The 14,309-nt window shown below is 44.6% G+C and overlaps 2 protein-coding genes across 3 annotated transcripts in view; one reads left to right on the top strand and one right to left on the bottom strand.

Annotated features, from left to right (window-relative positions):
* SUSD1 (sushi domain containing 1) overlaps positions 1–2,119 on the top strand; it is a 101,986-nt gene extending 99,867 nt beyond the window's left edge. For both annotated transcript variants that reach the window (XM_045840898.1, XM_045840897.1), the window contains 2 exons: positions 280–373; positions 737–2,119. In XM_045840898.1, the coding sequence (XP_045696854.1) occupies positions 280–339 (60 nt within the window). In that variant the 3' untranslated portion in view covers positions 340–373; positions 737–2,119. The remainder of the gene's footprint in view (positions 1–279; positions 374–736) is intronic.
* Positions 2,120–11,302: 9,183 nt separating this feature from the next.
* LOC123820182 (E3 ubiquitin-protein ligase makorin-1-like) lies at positions 11,303–12,679 on the bottom strand. Its single transcript, XM_045840899.1, is given in 1 exon segment — positions 11,303–12,679. A coding segment is annotated over 1 exon segment (1,377 nt).
* Positions 12,680–14,309: the final 1,630 nt, after the last annotated feature.

Here is a 14,309-nt window from a genome sequence, read left to right as displayed (position 1 = left end):
AAGACCAACAAAAGCAACACAGGATGCTGCCACATTTGTAGGCTAGGCAAGATTAGTTTTTTTTCACTCTGTGCCTCTTGCATGTGTCCTGCTTTTATGCTTCCTTTTTAGAAATACCCTGGGGCTGAGTTGTGCTAGGCCTTACATCCTCAGGGCAAACCCAGGGGGCAGGAGGCATTCTGGGCATTTTGGGGATGGTTTGTTGAATGGGGCCGAGCTTGGGGTTAAGACAGAGCCCAGGTGGCCATGCACCTCTCAGTGTGTGGTTTTGTCCCGCAGATTCGTCGCTCACGCTGCAGCAGATGGCAGGCGTTGGGCTGGGCTCCATGGCTGTTGTGATTGTCCTCGCATTCCTCTCCTTCTTAGCAGCGTGGTATGTGAGACTGTTTTTGAAAAATAAGCGGAGCGGTGGGGGGTGGGGTTGGAGTCAGGAGGAACAGCTGGGATTGAGGAGGATCAAAGTGATGAGGGTGGAGGGCGTTCTGGGCTCAGCAGACACTCGGCAGGCCGGCAGGCCGAAGGCATGAGTCACTGCACCTTAGGGTTGGGGGGATGCGCTCCTGCTCCTGTCTCGGGAGAAGAGCAAGGTTGGTGATGGCTGCCCTGGCCACTCACAGAGTCATCATGGCTGATCTCTCGTGCAGCTTCTCATGAATGGGCATAGATTACTCTGAGGGATGCACTGTGGGAAAACCAAGGTGTGTCAATGGCCTCTCTTTTCCTCCTCCGTGTCCAGATTGCAAATGGGTGCTACGTGTGGCAGATGCACTGCTGTTGGGGCGGATGTTATGACAGCTTCTCAGGTGCCTGCACACAGCACCTTCTACCCAGGTGTGCGGCGGGGCCTGCAGACTTTCCTCGTTCCCAGCTTGGCCCCATTCCTGGATTCAAGATGGGGCCGTCTCTGTGGAACCCCCCAAAAGGAGGAAACTCAGGAATTGCTGACGTCTTCCCTGCTACAGGACCAGTTCTGTGCCTGTGAACTTGAGACCCTTGATATACAATGGAATATTGACCATGGGCTACTGATCACATGGGCTGGGCCTGCATCTTCTTCTGAGTGATGCCTGAGACACAGCTCCTCTGGACATTGAATGCAAGAGGGTCTCTGAGTCTTATTTTGTAGCATCTCTGTTAAATAACTCAAAATCTATTCTTTTACAATAAGCAATGAAATAGACTTGAGTTTAGGTTCAAATTTGACTTTATGAAGGAGGGCACTGAAAATGATAGCGATCATTGACACAGGCAAACTTGTCGAACACTGTAGAAGCAGCCCTTTTCCTAAAATTAATTGACAGCTAGTTAGGAAATAGACCAGCCTGGCCACTCCAGTAAGTTCCCTGCTGCGTCTGTTTGGTACAGTTCCACTAGTCTAAAGTATTCAAAAGCCGTAAGTGTTCATCCCAGTAAAAATTGTCTGTGAATTTAGACAGTTCTTCTGTGGCATATGAATATTTATAACAGCCTTGGTTGATTTTTTTTTTTATTAATGAGGGTCTCGTAAAAACACTCTGTGCCTCCCATTAGATTCAGTGGCCGTGGTAATACCGTGCTGAAACAATCTCGAGCCCATGGTAGAACCCAAGTGTTTACAGGGACGGGGGAACAATGTGGGTGACACGATCAGTCCTTTCATCTACAACCTCGGTAACCATGACCGTGCCCTATCATGAGCCCTGACCCCCTGGGTGTAAGCTGTCCTGGGCCCCTGTCACTGTGCTGAATTGGCAGGTTCAGTGTAGTAGCTTTGACTTTTAAAGCCCGAATGAGTATTCTTTAACTTTCCTCCCTACCCGACAGTGTAACTCTCAGGCTCAGTAGCAAATGAAAAAGAAAGGCAGAGGCTTGTGATGTCTCTAAGTGCAGTTTCTCCTACTCCCTCCCTTCCTAGGACGTGAGAAGAAAAAGCACGGGGGAGGCGACAGTAGCACAGTCGTGTTGTACAACCTCTGGGCACACGTATAAGAACGTGGCCCTGGGCTCGGGCAACGTTGTGGTCCCGAGGAAGAGGGACAGCCTTTCCAACGTGGTGGGCGGGGCACTGGTGAGGGGCAGATTTGAGGACCCTGGGCTTGTAAGCGGAGGAGGAGACAACAGGCGGAAACTGTCTGTAAAGTTGCTCTGCACGGGGGGCGGGGGGGGCCACGGTGGGGGGGGTGTTCCGCCCCATTCAGTTGGGAAGAGTCAGAGAGGTGGAAGTAAGTAATACCCTGGCACTTGGGGGCGCATTGCCAGCTGTCAGCCCCTGGCCCCTGCCAGTATTGCCAGTATTAGGCAGTACTGGGAATAATTGTCCTTTGTCCTCTGAAGGGCTACCTCAGACTACAACTTAGGATCAACATTTAGAGCTCTCATCTCAAGTGAATTCTAGAGCAGAGCTCTCAACAGACTAATACGAATAGCTTCTACCTTTCATTTTTATGTGCAGCAATTCAAACTCATACTCTTTTCACAGCTCGAATTAAATCTGGACTCATCACGCATTATTGTAATAGTATAGGGTAGGATCTCTGATGAGTAAGGATTTTCCTGAAAGCCTCCTTGATCCCGAGAGAATCTAAGCCTTCCCCTCTCCTCCTCCTGCTACTCCTCCTCCTTTTTTAATTTTTTTTACCAGTTCATAAACACCATATGTTTTCATAGCTACATCCTCCCTAATTTGCAGCTCTGGGATTAACTGCCAAATAAGCTACAGTTGTCCACATGGAAACTTAGCATAATTGTCATTAAAAAAAAAAAGAAAAGAAATCCCACTTGCTTAGCATCATAAATTTCTTGTTAAAATAACGGACTATTAAGTAAAATATTAAGTAAAATGTACTTTTGGATGCAGTGTAGAAGTACAAAAGCAGTTCCTGCAAAAGTACTACAAGAGCAAAAACATGGTCTTTGTCAACTTCCTCTCATCGTTTCAAATTATAACACAGAGTCACTCAGTGTTAATCCTTAACAGAAGCAGGGGCTGAGCATTTGTGAAAAGGATGTGCTATTTTTCTGCAGTTCTGCCCTAATAGTTTCCTCCTAAATATGAAAGCAGCTTTAATTTTCCTAAATTCACCTGGCAGCTTTACCACCATGCCATTTTTGTTTTTTTCCAAGTGGACTCCTGGTTAAGCAGAGAGGGCACCTCAGGGGCCTCACCGTGGGTCTTTCTGGGAGAACGCGGGTCCTTCTGGCGGAGGACAGGTCAGGCTGCACCCAGAGGGGGACAGCGAGCTCCCCTAACTAAAGCTGGGTGGTCCTGAGGTGGGAATGGAGGCAGGAAGGGTCTCCCTAGCAGCTGCCCTGGGCACAGTGCGTAGACGTGAGGACTCAGATCCGGTCTTAGCTCCCTTCTCACCTGGGAATCAAAACTGGGGGGTTGCCCAGATACGGGTCAGGAACAGATTGTTCCCTGGCTGATTGTGGGTGTGGCTGTGTGTGCCCATGGTTTTTATTTCTCCCCACCATCATTTTTGTTTGTGCATGTTCGTTCATTTCATTCTCAAAACAGTTCTGCATGGTGTAGCGGGAATAACAGGGGTGACTGTTTCCCCATTTTAGCACGGAGAAGTGGGTTCAGACAGATGCATGACTTGAATTGGGGGGCCAAGACTTCTGACTGCAAGTCTAGTTCCCATTCCTGGGATTTGATAGGCCTCGAGCTGATGTTTAGACAGCCCTTGTGGTTCTTGGGAGTGTCAGGCCTTTACATAGCCTTCCTATCTATCTGTCTATCTATCTGTCTATCTATCTATCTATCTATCTATCTATCTTAACTAGTGCCTTTAACTATATTATAGCACATGTCATTTTATACCTGTCTTTTCATTATAAAGTACGTCCCCCATCAGAAACCACCAAACAGTAGATGGAGGTTAATTAGGGGAAATAGGTCACGGTGCCCCTCTGACTCAAGACCCGAACTTGCAGCTGGGTACTTAAGACCAGAGCCGAAGTAATTATCTCGGAACTCCGTATTAACTTTGAACAAAGTTAATTTTAAAGAAAATAAATAAAAACATAAGAATTCGAAGTGCTCCTTTTTTATTGCTAAGCTCACATTCTGATTTTCTAAACCTTCTTCATTCTATGGGGTCCAGCAGAAGTAACGCCTGGTTGAGTGTGGGTGTGATAATGTATAGCTTTTATTTGAACATCTCACCTAAACTGTCCTAGGGTATGCTTAACGCGTGATATTGTTATGTTACAGAATTAAATGCTTATGACTTTATAATAACAGATTTTGTAATGAAAAGGCATTATTTGTGCCAGACCCTGTACTTATCTAAGAAAAAAACAGCGGAAGTGGGAGAGGAACAAGGGTTTGGCCTTTCCTGTTCCCAAGCTTGTGGGCTGGTGATACAATGAAGCATATCAAATAAAAAGGAGTGTGCGCTCATTGTTTCAAAAAGAAAGAAAGAAGGAATGGCTTCGGTGTTGCGCGTGCGTGTGACTGTGCCCCTCTCCGTGCTTCTCTGGCACACCTGCTCCCCTCTTCCTTCTTTCCTTTTTTTCCGGAACGCGGACAAACCATGCATATAGTTTTGTAATATGTTTCTCTGATTCATCAACATACCCGGGACACATTTTTCATGGTATAATGATTGCATTGAAAGTTTGCACCATAATTCATTTAACCCCCACTCTGCTGTGCATTTCAAGTGTTCTTAGACGTTTCCTGTCCTCATACAATTCTGCATACTTGCGTGCGGTTCTTACCTAGGCTGATCTCCTAGAGGTGATGCTGCCGTAATGAAAACCACTATTTACATTTTATATTAACTGTGTATTGTCATAGGAATCTCATAGGAAGTTTGTTTATACAAGTTTATACTCTCACCTGCAGAAAGCCCCAGTACAACTGGACATTTTTGGTATCTTTAATCTTCATTAATCTGGCAGGTGAAAACTGAGGTGTCCCTGTCGTGTTTGCACTTCTCTGACTATTTTGCATGTTGATTGGTCATTTCTAATTCTGTCTTGGTGAATCGCCTTTTTTTCTCAGTACTTGGCATTTTTGTCTTTTTACTGGTTTGAAAAAGCCTTTGGTAGCAAAGCTATTTTCACTCTTAGCTGTGTCATTTCCCTCCTCTTGTGTGTAGCATGCATTGCCACATTAACACTTTACACGTGTGCAGTCAGATGTGTCAGTTTTCTTACGGTTTTTGTCCTTGGTGCCATGCTCAGAACTTCCAACCTCAAAGTAGGAAATATAATGCAGAAGTTTAAAAAAATGTAAATCTTTAATCCATCTGAAGTTTATTTTAGTATAAGGAATAAGGTTGTGGGAATCTTTTCACTATTATTGCCAAGTGCCTTAGCCCGTTGTCCTATGAATATTCATTGACTGTTAATTTTTCCCTTAGTGATTTGAATCATATACTAAATTAGATACTGAAGTCTATTTCTGAGCTTTCCTTTTTGTTCTACTGATGTATTTCTGTGCCAGTACCACCTGCTGTAACTGTGAAATAGAGTTTTTTTTTAATACCAAGTAGAAGTAAGTTATCCCTTTTTTCTGTTAACTCTCAGTGTTCTCAGCTTTTATCATATATTTATTAATGTGTGCTTATTTATTACACATAGACTAAAGAATTATTTGGTTAAGTTTCCCTCAAAAATCTTAATATATTTCTTGGGGGTGTGTTAAATAAAGAGTGTTCCTGTGCCAAAACGCGATATGGGTTTCCATTTACTTTTTTGTATGTGTATGTGTCTAGAGTACTCTAGTCTTGAACCTGCAAGATAATTCATGCTTACTTTTTGTTGTGTATGTCTTATATTTTATATGTTGTTATCCCATTTATATTTTGTTATATTGTGTTATCCTCTGTCACTGCTTCAGCTTCTGCTCCTGAAAATGCACCCCATAGCCCCTGCTGCCGTCTCGATCGGCGTTTTCTCGCTAAGACGGCTCCTCTTGTGGTGCTGTTTTCCAGGGTATCTGCCTGGCCCACGGGAACCCCCAGGCCCTTGGCACACCAAGTGGGCAGTTGCCCCATGGATAGCTGTGGTCACAGACCAGCTTTCTTACTCATTAGACCCTTTGTACTGCCCTTGGTGGAAGCTCGGCTTGCTACAGCGTGGTTCTCAATTTTGGTTGGCCCGACGGCCTCGGCTTCTTGACACGTGGGTTTCTTAACCTTGGAATGAGATACCGGGCCACTGTGTCTGCTGAAGCTTTAGGGGACACAAGTCAAATTCTCTAAGTGGAGGTCCCCTTGGAGCTCCTTTTTCCAGGATTGCATTTTCCCTCCCCCTACCATGGTGGTGGGGGAGGGAAAAAGTGCTCAGCACGCCAATAGCTTTCTCGAAAGAACTTCTTTTGGCCTTTTCAATTTAAACCACATCCTGGGTATTAGGTTAAGGGTCTGTCATTTTAGAATATGGGAATATTTGCAACCAATTATTTTCTTCTCAGTTTTTTAGAAGGTTGGTCAAGACAAAGCAAAAATTCAGGGTCCAATTTGGGGTCAAAGGATATGAAAATATAGTCCACAGAATAAAAAGCAAATGGCTCTTAAACACAAGAAAGATGCTCAACCTCACTTTTTAAAGAAATGCAAATTAGGGAGATATCATTTTTCAGCGGTCAATTTGGGGGAAATTTAGAAGTTTAACAACACACCCCTTTTTTTTTGAGGCCATGAGAACACAAGCACTCAGACATTGTTAGTGAGAGCACAGAATGGCCTGACTTCTGTGGAGGGGAATCTGGCAATATGTACATTGCCTTCATCCAGGTGCCTTTGTCCTTCAAACCAGCAGTCTCCCTTCTGGGACCTGGTCTAAGGGTTCCCCTGCACATGTCCAAAATGACTCATGGTCAGCGCTATTCATTGTGACATACTTTATAATAGCAAAAGTCCCAACACCACTCAAATGCCTCTCGGGAGGAAACAAGTTAAACTATGACACTTCCATGCACACAATGGAATACCACGCAGCTGTAAAAAAGGAATGAGGGAGAACTCTATGCAATAATACAGAGTATTGTCTAAGATGTACTGTTTGAATGAGGAAAGCAAGGTGGAGGACAGTGCATACGGTATGCTATCTTTTGTATAAGAAGGGGGGAATGAAAATATTTATGCAGCTTTACATAAAGAAACACTGGAATGAGAACGATGAGTTAATGAAAATGGCTACACATTGATCATAGGAGAAAGGGGTGGAGGTAAGGGGGGGTGAGAGTCTTTTGAATGTTCCTTATTTTGTTTTCAGTATTAAAATGTAAGTATATTATTATTCAAAAACCTAAAAATAAAATTTCACAAGAGAAAGAAAGCGTTCCCTTTCATGCCCCATTACACATGTATGGAATCAAAATCCGATAGGTACTGCTCAGCTTCCTTCTCACTCTAAACCCAAGACACTTAAGATGTGGACAAGACTGGTTTAATTCTCCATTCCACAACTGATGAAGCAGCCAGTGCTGGCTTCTAAGATTTCTGAAAATGCCATGGGGTAGAGGTGGCCATGTGACATTCCCACAGTCAACTTCTAGTTCAGTCGATGGCCCCTGTTCCACCTGCATTGACCTGCTCATGGGACTCAGGTCCTTTTCATGATTCCCACTCACGGTCTTATTAAGGACATTGGTCATTTAGACAATGTGCATGAAGGGTGCATTGGTTTCCTATTGATACTGTAACTGCTTGCCACAAACGTGGTGGCTTATACCCACGCACATTTATTATTTTAGAGTTCAGGAAGTCAGAAGTCTATCATGAGTCTCGCTGGACTCAAGTCAAGGCATTGGCAGAGGTGTGCTCCTTTAGAAAGCTCCAGGGAGAGTCCGTTTCTTTGCCATTCCCAGCTTCTGGAGGCTGTCTACGCTCCTCTGTGCTGGCCTCTCCTCCGTCTTCAAAGCCAACGGTGTGGCATATTCAAACCTTTCTCTGACTCTGACCCTCCTGACCCTGCTCCTTTGGCTTGTAAGCCTTGTGATTACATTGGGCTTACCTGGAAATCCAGGATAATCGCTCCATCTCAAAATTCTTAATTTTATCACACCTACTAAGTTCCTTTTGCCATTCAAGGTAACTTATTTTCAGGTGCTTGGATTAGTATGTGGATGTCTTTGATGGCCATTATTCTGCTGGCTACAGATGGTGTTATATTTAAATAATGCGAACAGCTAATTGTGCATATCAGTTATTCCTGTTCTTCAAAGTTCCCCTCTATCCCTTCCTATCTTCATTCTTTATCAAATACACTAAATTCCTGGAATGTGGAACAATTGAGCTATGTCTTCATTTTTTACTAATTTTCCCATCAATGCTCTAAGCATCCACATTTACCCAAAAGTTTATCACAGTAGTTTTAAAGTTTCTTATTTAAAAAATCAAGCTGTATGGAAGTCTGATAACCAAGGAGTTGAAGTGGAAACATTCCAGCAGACCAGTGGGAGGGGTGGAGACAGGCAGCTGGAGTGGACAGGGCATGCTGCAAGGTGGTGTTTGGTGGACTGGGTGGTCCCATATTCGTGTTCGAATAAGTCGGAAGGAACAACCTGGGAGTGAGACAACACCCTAGGGTTCCAGCACAGGGAAAATAAAGTCTCAAAAATCTCTGGATGTAATAACCTGTGGGGGTTGCAGTGGCAGGAGAAACTCCCAGTCTCACAGGAGAGCCCATTGGAGGGACCCACGGGGTCCTAGAATGTACACAAATCTACTCACCTTGGAATCAGCACCCGAAGGGCCCAACTTGCTTGTGGGCAGCGGGGGAAATGACTGAAAGTGGGACAAGAGCCCAGCAAGTGGCACCGTTCCCTCTCCGACCCCTCCCCGACACACAGCGCTGTAACGGCAGTGATGTGGGCTATGCACCCTGGGGAATGCCTAAGGCTCTGCCCCTTACAATGTAACAGGTGCAATGAGGTAAAGAAATGCCCAAATGAAAGAACAGCTCAAAGAACTAAGAAAAAGAACTAAGCAACTAGGAGATAGCCAACCTATAAGAAACAGAGTTCAAACACTGGTAAATAGGATGCTCACAGAAATGGTTGAGCACAGCCACAAAATGAAGAAGTGAAGGCTATACAAAGTGAAATAGAGGAAAATATGCAGGGAACCACCAGAGAAGGGAAGGAAACCAGGACTCAAATCAACAATTTGGAACAAAAGGAAGAAATAAACATTCAACCAGAACAGAAGGAAGAAACAAGAATTAAAAAAAAAAAAAAAAAAAAGGAGAGGCTTAGGGACCTCTGGGACAACATGAAACATTTCAACATCTGAAACAGGGGTGTCAGAAGAAGAGGAAGAGCAAGAAATTGAAAACTTATTTGAAAAAGTAATGAAGGAGAACTTCCCCAGTCTGGCGAAAGAAATAGACACAGAAGTTCAGGGAGCACAAAGAGCCCCAAAGAAGTTAGACCCAAGGAGATCACACCAAGACATATAATTAAACACCCAAGATTAAAGATAAGGAGAGAATATTAAAAGCAGTAAGAGAAAAGGAGACAGTTACCTACAAAGGAGTTCCCATAAGGCTCTCAGCTGATTTCTCAAAAAAAAAAAACAAAAAACAAAACCCTTGCATGTGGGAAGGGGCTGGAAAAAAGTATTCAAAGTCATGGAAAGCAAGGACCTACATCCAAGATGACTCCATCCAGCAAAGCTAATTTAGAATGGAAGGGCAGAAAAAGTACTTCCCAGATAAGGTAAAGTAAAAGGAGTTCACCATCACCAAGCCCTTATTATGTGAAATGTTAAAGGGACTTATTTAAGAAAAAGATCAAAACTATGAACAGTAAAATGATAACAAACACAATTAGCAACAACTGAATAAAAAACCCAGAAACAAGCTAAACTAGAACAGGAACAGACCGACAGAAACAGAGATCACCTGGAGGTCTTATCAGTGGGGGAAGGGGAGGGGGGAACGGGGGAAGGTACAAGGAATAAGTAGCATAAACGGTAGGTACAAAACAGACAGGGGGAGGTTAAGAATAGTACAGGAAATGAAGAAGCCAAAGAATTTCTATGTACAACCCCTGGACATGAACTAAGGGGGGCGATGCTCGAGGGAGAGGCGGTGCAGGGTGGAGGGAGATAAAGGGGAGAAAAATTACAACAACTATAATAGCATAACCAATAAAATATACTTTAGAACATTTCTTATTTTATTATTTTATTATTTATTTTTACAGAGCAGGAAGGGGGGTTATTATTTTATTATTTATTTTTACAGAGCAGGAAGGGGGTTATTATTTTATTATTTATTTTTACAGAGCAGGAAGGTGGGTTATTATTTTATTATTTATTTTTACAGAGCAGAAAGAGGAAGGAAGAGTCACCAGGCCGAATCTGGAACTACATCTGTGCATACATTTACTGGTTGATCTTTGGTAGGGTTCCATACCAGAGACCAAGTATAAAACTCTGCGTATCAGGAAGATGCCCTAACCAACTTCTCTATTCAGGCAGAACTATCAAAGTACATTTCAAACAAGCATGTTTTTACTGTAAGAAGTCTGTTGTCAATGGCTAATTCATTTTAAATTAAATCAACCAGGTTTTTGGGGTTAATTTAATTTAACCAATTAAATGAAAGTAAATAATTCTTCATTGTTATCTAGTAGCTTGAAACTGTGTACAATTAAACAAAAGACCTAAGACAGCAAGCACAGAACAAGCGCATCGGGGTGGGGGCTGCAGGGTAGGGAACAGACATAAAAACAGGTGAACACATTTCAGCAGAAACCCTTTAAGTCTGTAGCAGAAGGCTACTTGCCAAACCCAGAACCTTTACCCATCGTGCCTATTCTTGGATGCCAAAGCTGGGCCAACGGTGTGACTTTTAAACCCCGAGTCCTCAAAATCAGTGTGGGAAAGTCCACAAACAATACTCTCCAGCTATGTGAATCTGGTTGAAAACAGGTGATCTAACAAACCAACATTTACTACCTGACAGTTAAATTCATGCTATGAAAAAACTAACTTAAGGTTTTTTTTTGTATTTTTTTGTAATTTTTTTTGTAATTTTTTTGTAATTTTTTTTGTAATTTTTTTTGTAATTTTTTTTTGTAATTTTTTTTTTGTAATTTTTTTTGTAATTTTTTTTGTATTTTTTTTTGTAATTTTTTTTTGTAATTTTTTTTAACCAGAGGAAACAACATACCCTTTGCAAAAGGTGAAGGATCAAGAAGACAGGCCCCGAGTAAAAGTCATTACAACAGCTCCTAGAGTGGCCGGGCCGCGCGGGCGAGAGCCACGCACTCTGCTGCGCTGCTTCAGGGGCAGCCTGTGGGGGGAGCTGCAGGCCAGGTCACATCACACGCACAGCTCTAAATTCGAGTCCTAGAGTCCTAAAAGTCTGCCAGCTCTTCCTGACACAAGTCCCACTTGTCTTCAGAGCCCATCAAGTCATTGTCCCCATCAGTAGCCAAAAGCATAAGCAACATCTTTCCCAGCTTGGAGGTGACAGCCTGTTCATCGTAGTCAAAGGAGCTGCTGTTCTCTCTTTCCTCAATGAGCTCCCAGAAGTGGTTCCTTTCTTAGGGCCAGTATCTGCTTGATGTGCCCACATTCTACTGTGGCTCCTCTCTACGGCCATCAGGGTATGCATGCTTATAAAAACAGTGCTGTGCAAACGGGCAGATCCCATGTCCCTCACCAAAATATCGGCATACCTTGTTGTTCATTGCGTCCTTGTACTGCTGGATGAGTTTCTGCTTCTCTTCTCTCTCCTCCACCCAGTGCTCACTTGGAACAACGAAGTCAGACATGATCCGGCATTCGGGGCAGGACTTGACGATGTTGATCGCGAATTCCCCATCACTCCTCCACCTGCGGATGCACTTGAGACAGTAGGTGTGGTTGCAGTTAGGAAGGATCCCAAAGCGGCACTCGCTGAGGTTGGCTTTGTCGTAGACCACCTCTTTGCAGATCCCACACACCTTGTCCTTACTGCGTTGGACAGCAAACGAGAGCTCCATGTTCTTCTCGTGGGTCTCGATGCAGGATCTGATGTGTAGCGACCTCTGGGCAGCGTCCGCGGGATGCAGAGCCTGCAGTCCACACAGATCACAGATGTCTCCGTGGAGATCCATACAGTTGTCTCCATAGCGGCACTGTCCGACGGCCGCATAGCGGCACAGTGGACGCTCGCGGGAGTCTTCGTTGGTCACGGGAGTCTGCAGTGCTGCCTCAGCGCGAGCAGGAGCAACGCGGCCGCGGTACGGCTGCCCAGGAACAAACTCGGGGGCATTCGCCCAGTCTTCGGAAGCTGCTCCTCCAGCGGCCAAGTTTGAATTTCTTGACCCAGCCTCACCCGGATTCGCTTCAGCGATCAGTCCAACCACTGCCGAGAGCCTTGAGACAGCGACAAAGAACAGGTTTGCATTTCGATCCATAGCAGCCGCTTCCTGTCCCAGCGGTTCGCAGTGTTCATACCTGCAGTGGTCTCGGAAAATGCAGTACCCTCGCTGGAAATACTTGCACACCACGCGGGGAGGACTGCCGGAGAGGTCGTGCGAATAGCGGCAGCGATCGCCTTCCCTGCAAATGCCATACTTGAAAAATTTGCAGGTGACTTGTTTAGTCCAGTCGTTGTCGCCTCCTTGGGCCCCCGCCTCCGCCGGGACAGGTGCTGGGGAGCCTGCTGCCATCTCTGCGGCTGCCGCTTCGGCCCCCGATGGTTGGCTTGTCGGGCTGGTCGTCTCGGGAGCTGCAGCCTCCGCCATGACCGCTCATCCAGCACAGCAATGGCACTGGAGCTTCCGGACCAGAAGGTTTGTTGCAGGCAGGAGAAGGCGGGAGAGGAGGGATGGGACAAGGACACGGAAGCGCCAGCCCCCGACACCGCCTTAAATTTTTTATATGTTGCGTAAAGGTTACCGGGGTTTCCTGTTAATTCCCAGCGTGTTCTCAGCTTTTATTATATATTTATTCATGCTTATGTATTTATTGTACATAAACTAAAGAATTACTTGGTTCAGTTCCCCTCCAAATCTTAATCTTTTTGGGGGGTCTATTTTCCAAGAACATACCTCTGGTACCTGCTGCCTCTAGTGTCTTAGCCTGCACTTTTGTAAACTCTGATGAAGTTTCCAAACGGACTTACTTGCTGTGTTTTCACACAGGCTTTATTTATTTATTTATTTTTAGAGAGAGGGAAAGAGAGGGAGAGAAACACCAATCTGTGGCCTCTCTCATGCCCCCAACTGAGGAGGAGGCCCCCAACCCTGGTGTGTGCCCTGACCTCCAACTGAACCAGCAGCCTTTTGCTTTGCCGGCCGACCCTGGTACAGACCAACCAACTGAGCCATGTGGTTAAGAGTCCGACTTACCCTTTTTTGCTACCTGATTTCTGCTTTGCATAATGGTTTGCTTGGTCAAACATCATGCTGTCTTCTGGTAAATGTGAGAAGAAAATAAACGGTTTGATCCGATCAACAGGAAAAAGAAACTGTTTTGAGCAGACGCTTTCTAAGTGAAAGGAGAGCCTGAGAATCGAGGCCAGAGGAGAGGGTGCCCAGCTAGACTGAGTTTTCAAGCGTTTCAGCTGAGAAGCCCCGTTATTCTCTGACCTCAGTGAATTCCCGTCTAATTCTGAGGGTGGTGATAGGCCACTAGAGTCATTTACATCTAAATTTTAATTAAATTTAGTGAATGCTTAGAGTGAGAGGGAAGCTTTTTGAAAAAAAAAAAATTGAACCATCTCTAACACAAAGGGATGGAATTTGATGCACAACAAGAGGAATCATAGCTTAAGTTAGACTGAGTTATGCTGTGTCTCGGAAATGCTCCAAGTTCAATACCTGTGTCACATACTCTAAGTTTAAAGTGTGCAGTTAAAAAAAAATTATTCTAGCAAAAGTCTTAATGAATCCCCACAGGTTGATTGGTTTTTTTAAGTTACTGGTTCCCTGAATGTCATTGTCCAATTGGCTTGGAGTTGCTCTGGGTCCACCCGTGAGCCCATCCTTAGAGCCTGCCTGTCACTTGAAGAAGTGCATCACGGGCTGTCCTCCCTGCTAAGTATGAAGCCTTGGTGGCAGTTTCAAACTAGTGGGGATGATGGATTAGCAGGGAAGTGTGGGAACAACTACCTAACCATTCGGGTACTTGTTTACTATAATAAATGTGGCTAAATAAACAGGCAATAGGTTTACTACAGAAAAGTCTCACACATCCAAAAGAAAAACCGTAAGATCCTCCTGCAAGGGGGAAAAATGATCAGACCATTCACAGCAAGTCAGCTGATATTTTCCTCTGGCAGTCATACCTGCCTTTGAATTTTCCAGCACGAGCAAAATGGAGCAACAAATGTTCTCCGTGGGAACATCAGAGGAGGAAGCCAGGCAGACATCA

The sequence above is a fragment of the Phyllostomus hastatus genome, unplaced genomic scaffold (assembly GCF_019186645.2).
Source record: "Phyllostomus hastatus isolate PE091 unplaced genomic scaffold, TTU_PhHast_1.1 phas_contig_34, whole genome shotgun sequence".
NCBI classification, from domain to species: domain Eukaryota; kingdom Metazoa; phylum Chordata; class Mammalia; order Chiroptera; family Phyllostomidae; genus Phyllostomus; species Phyllostomus hastatus.
The sequence above is the reverse complement of the archived record's forward strand: the minus strand, read 5'-3'. Positions and strand labels throughout refer to the sequence as shown.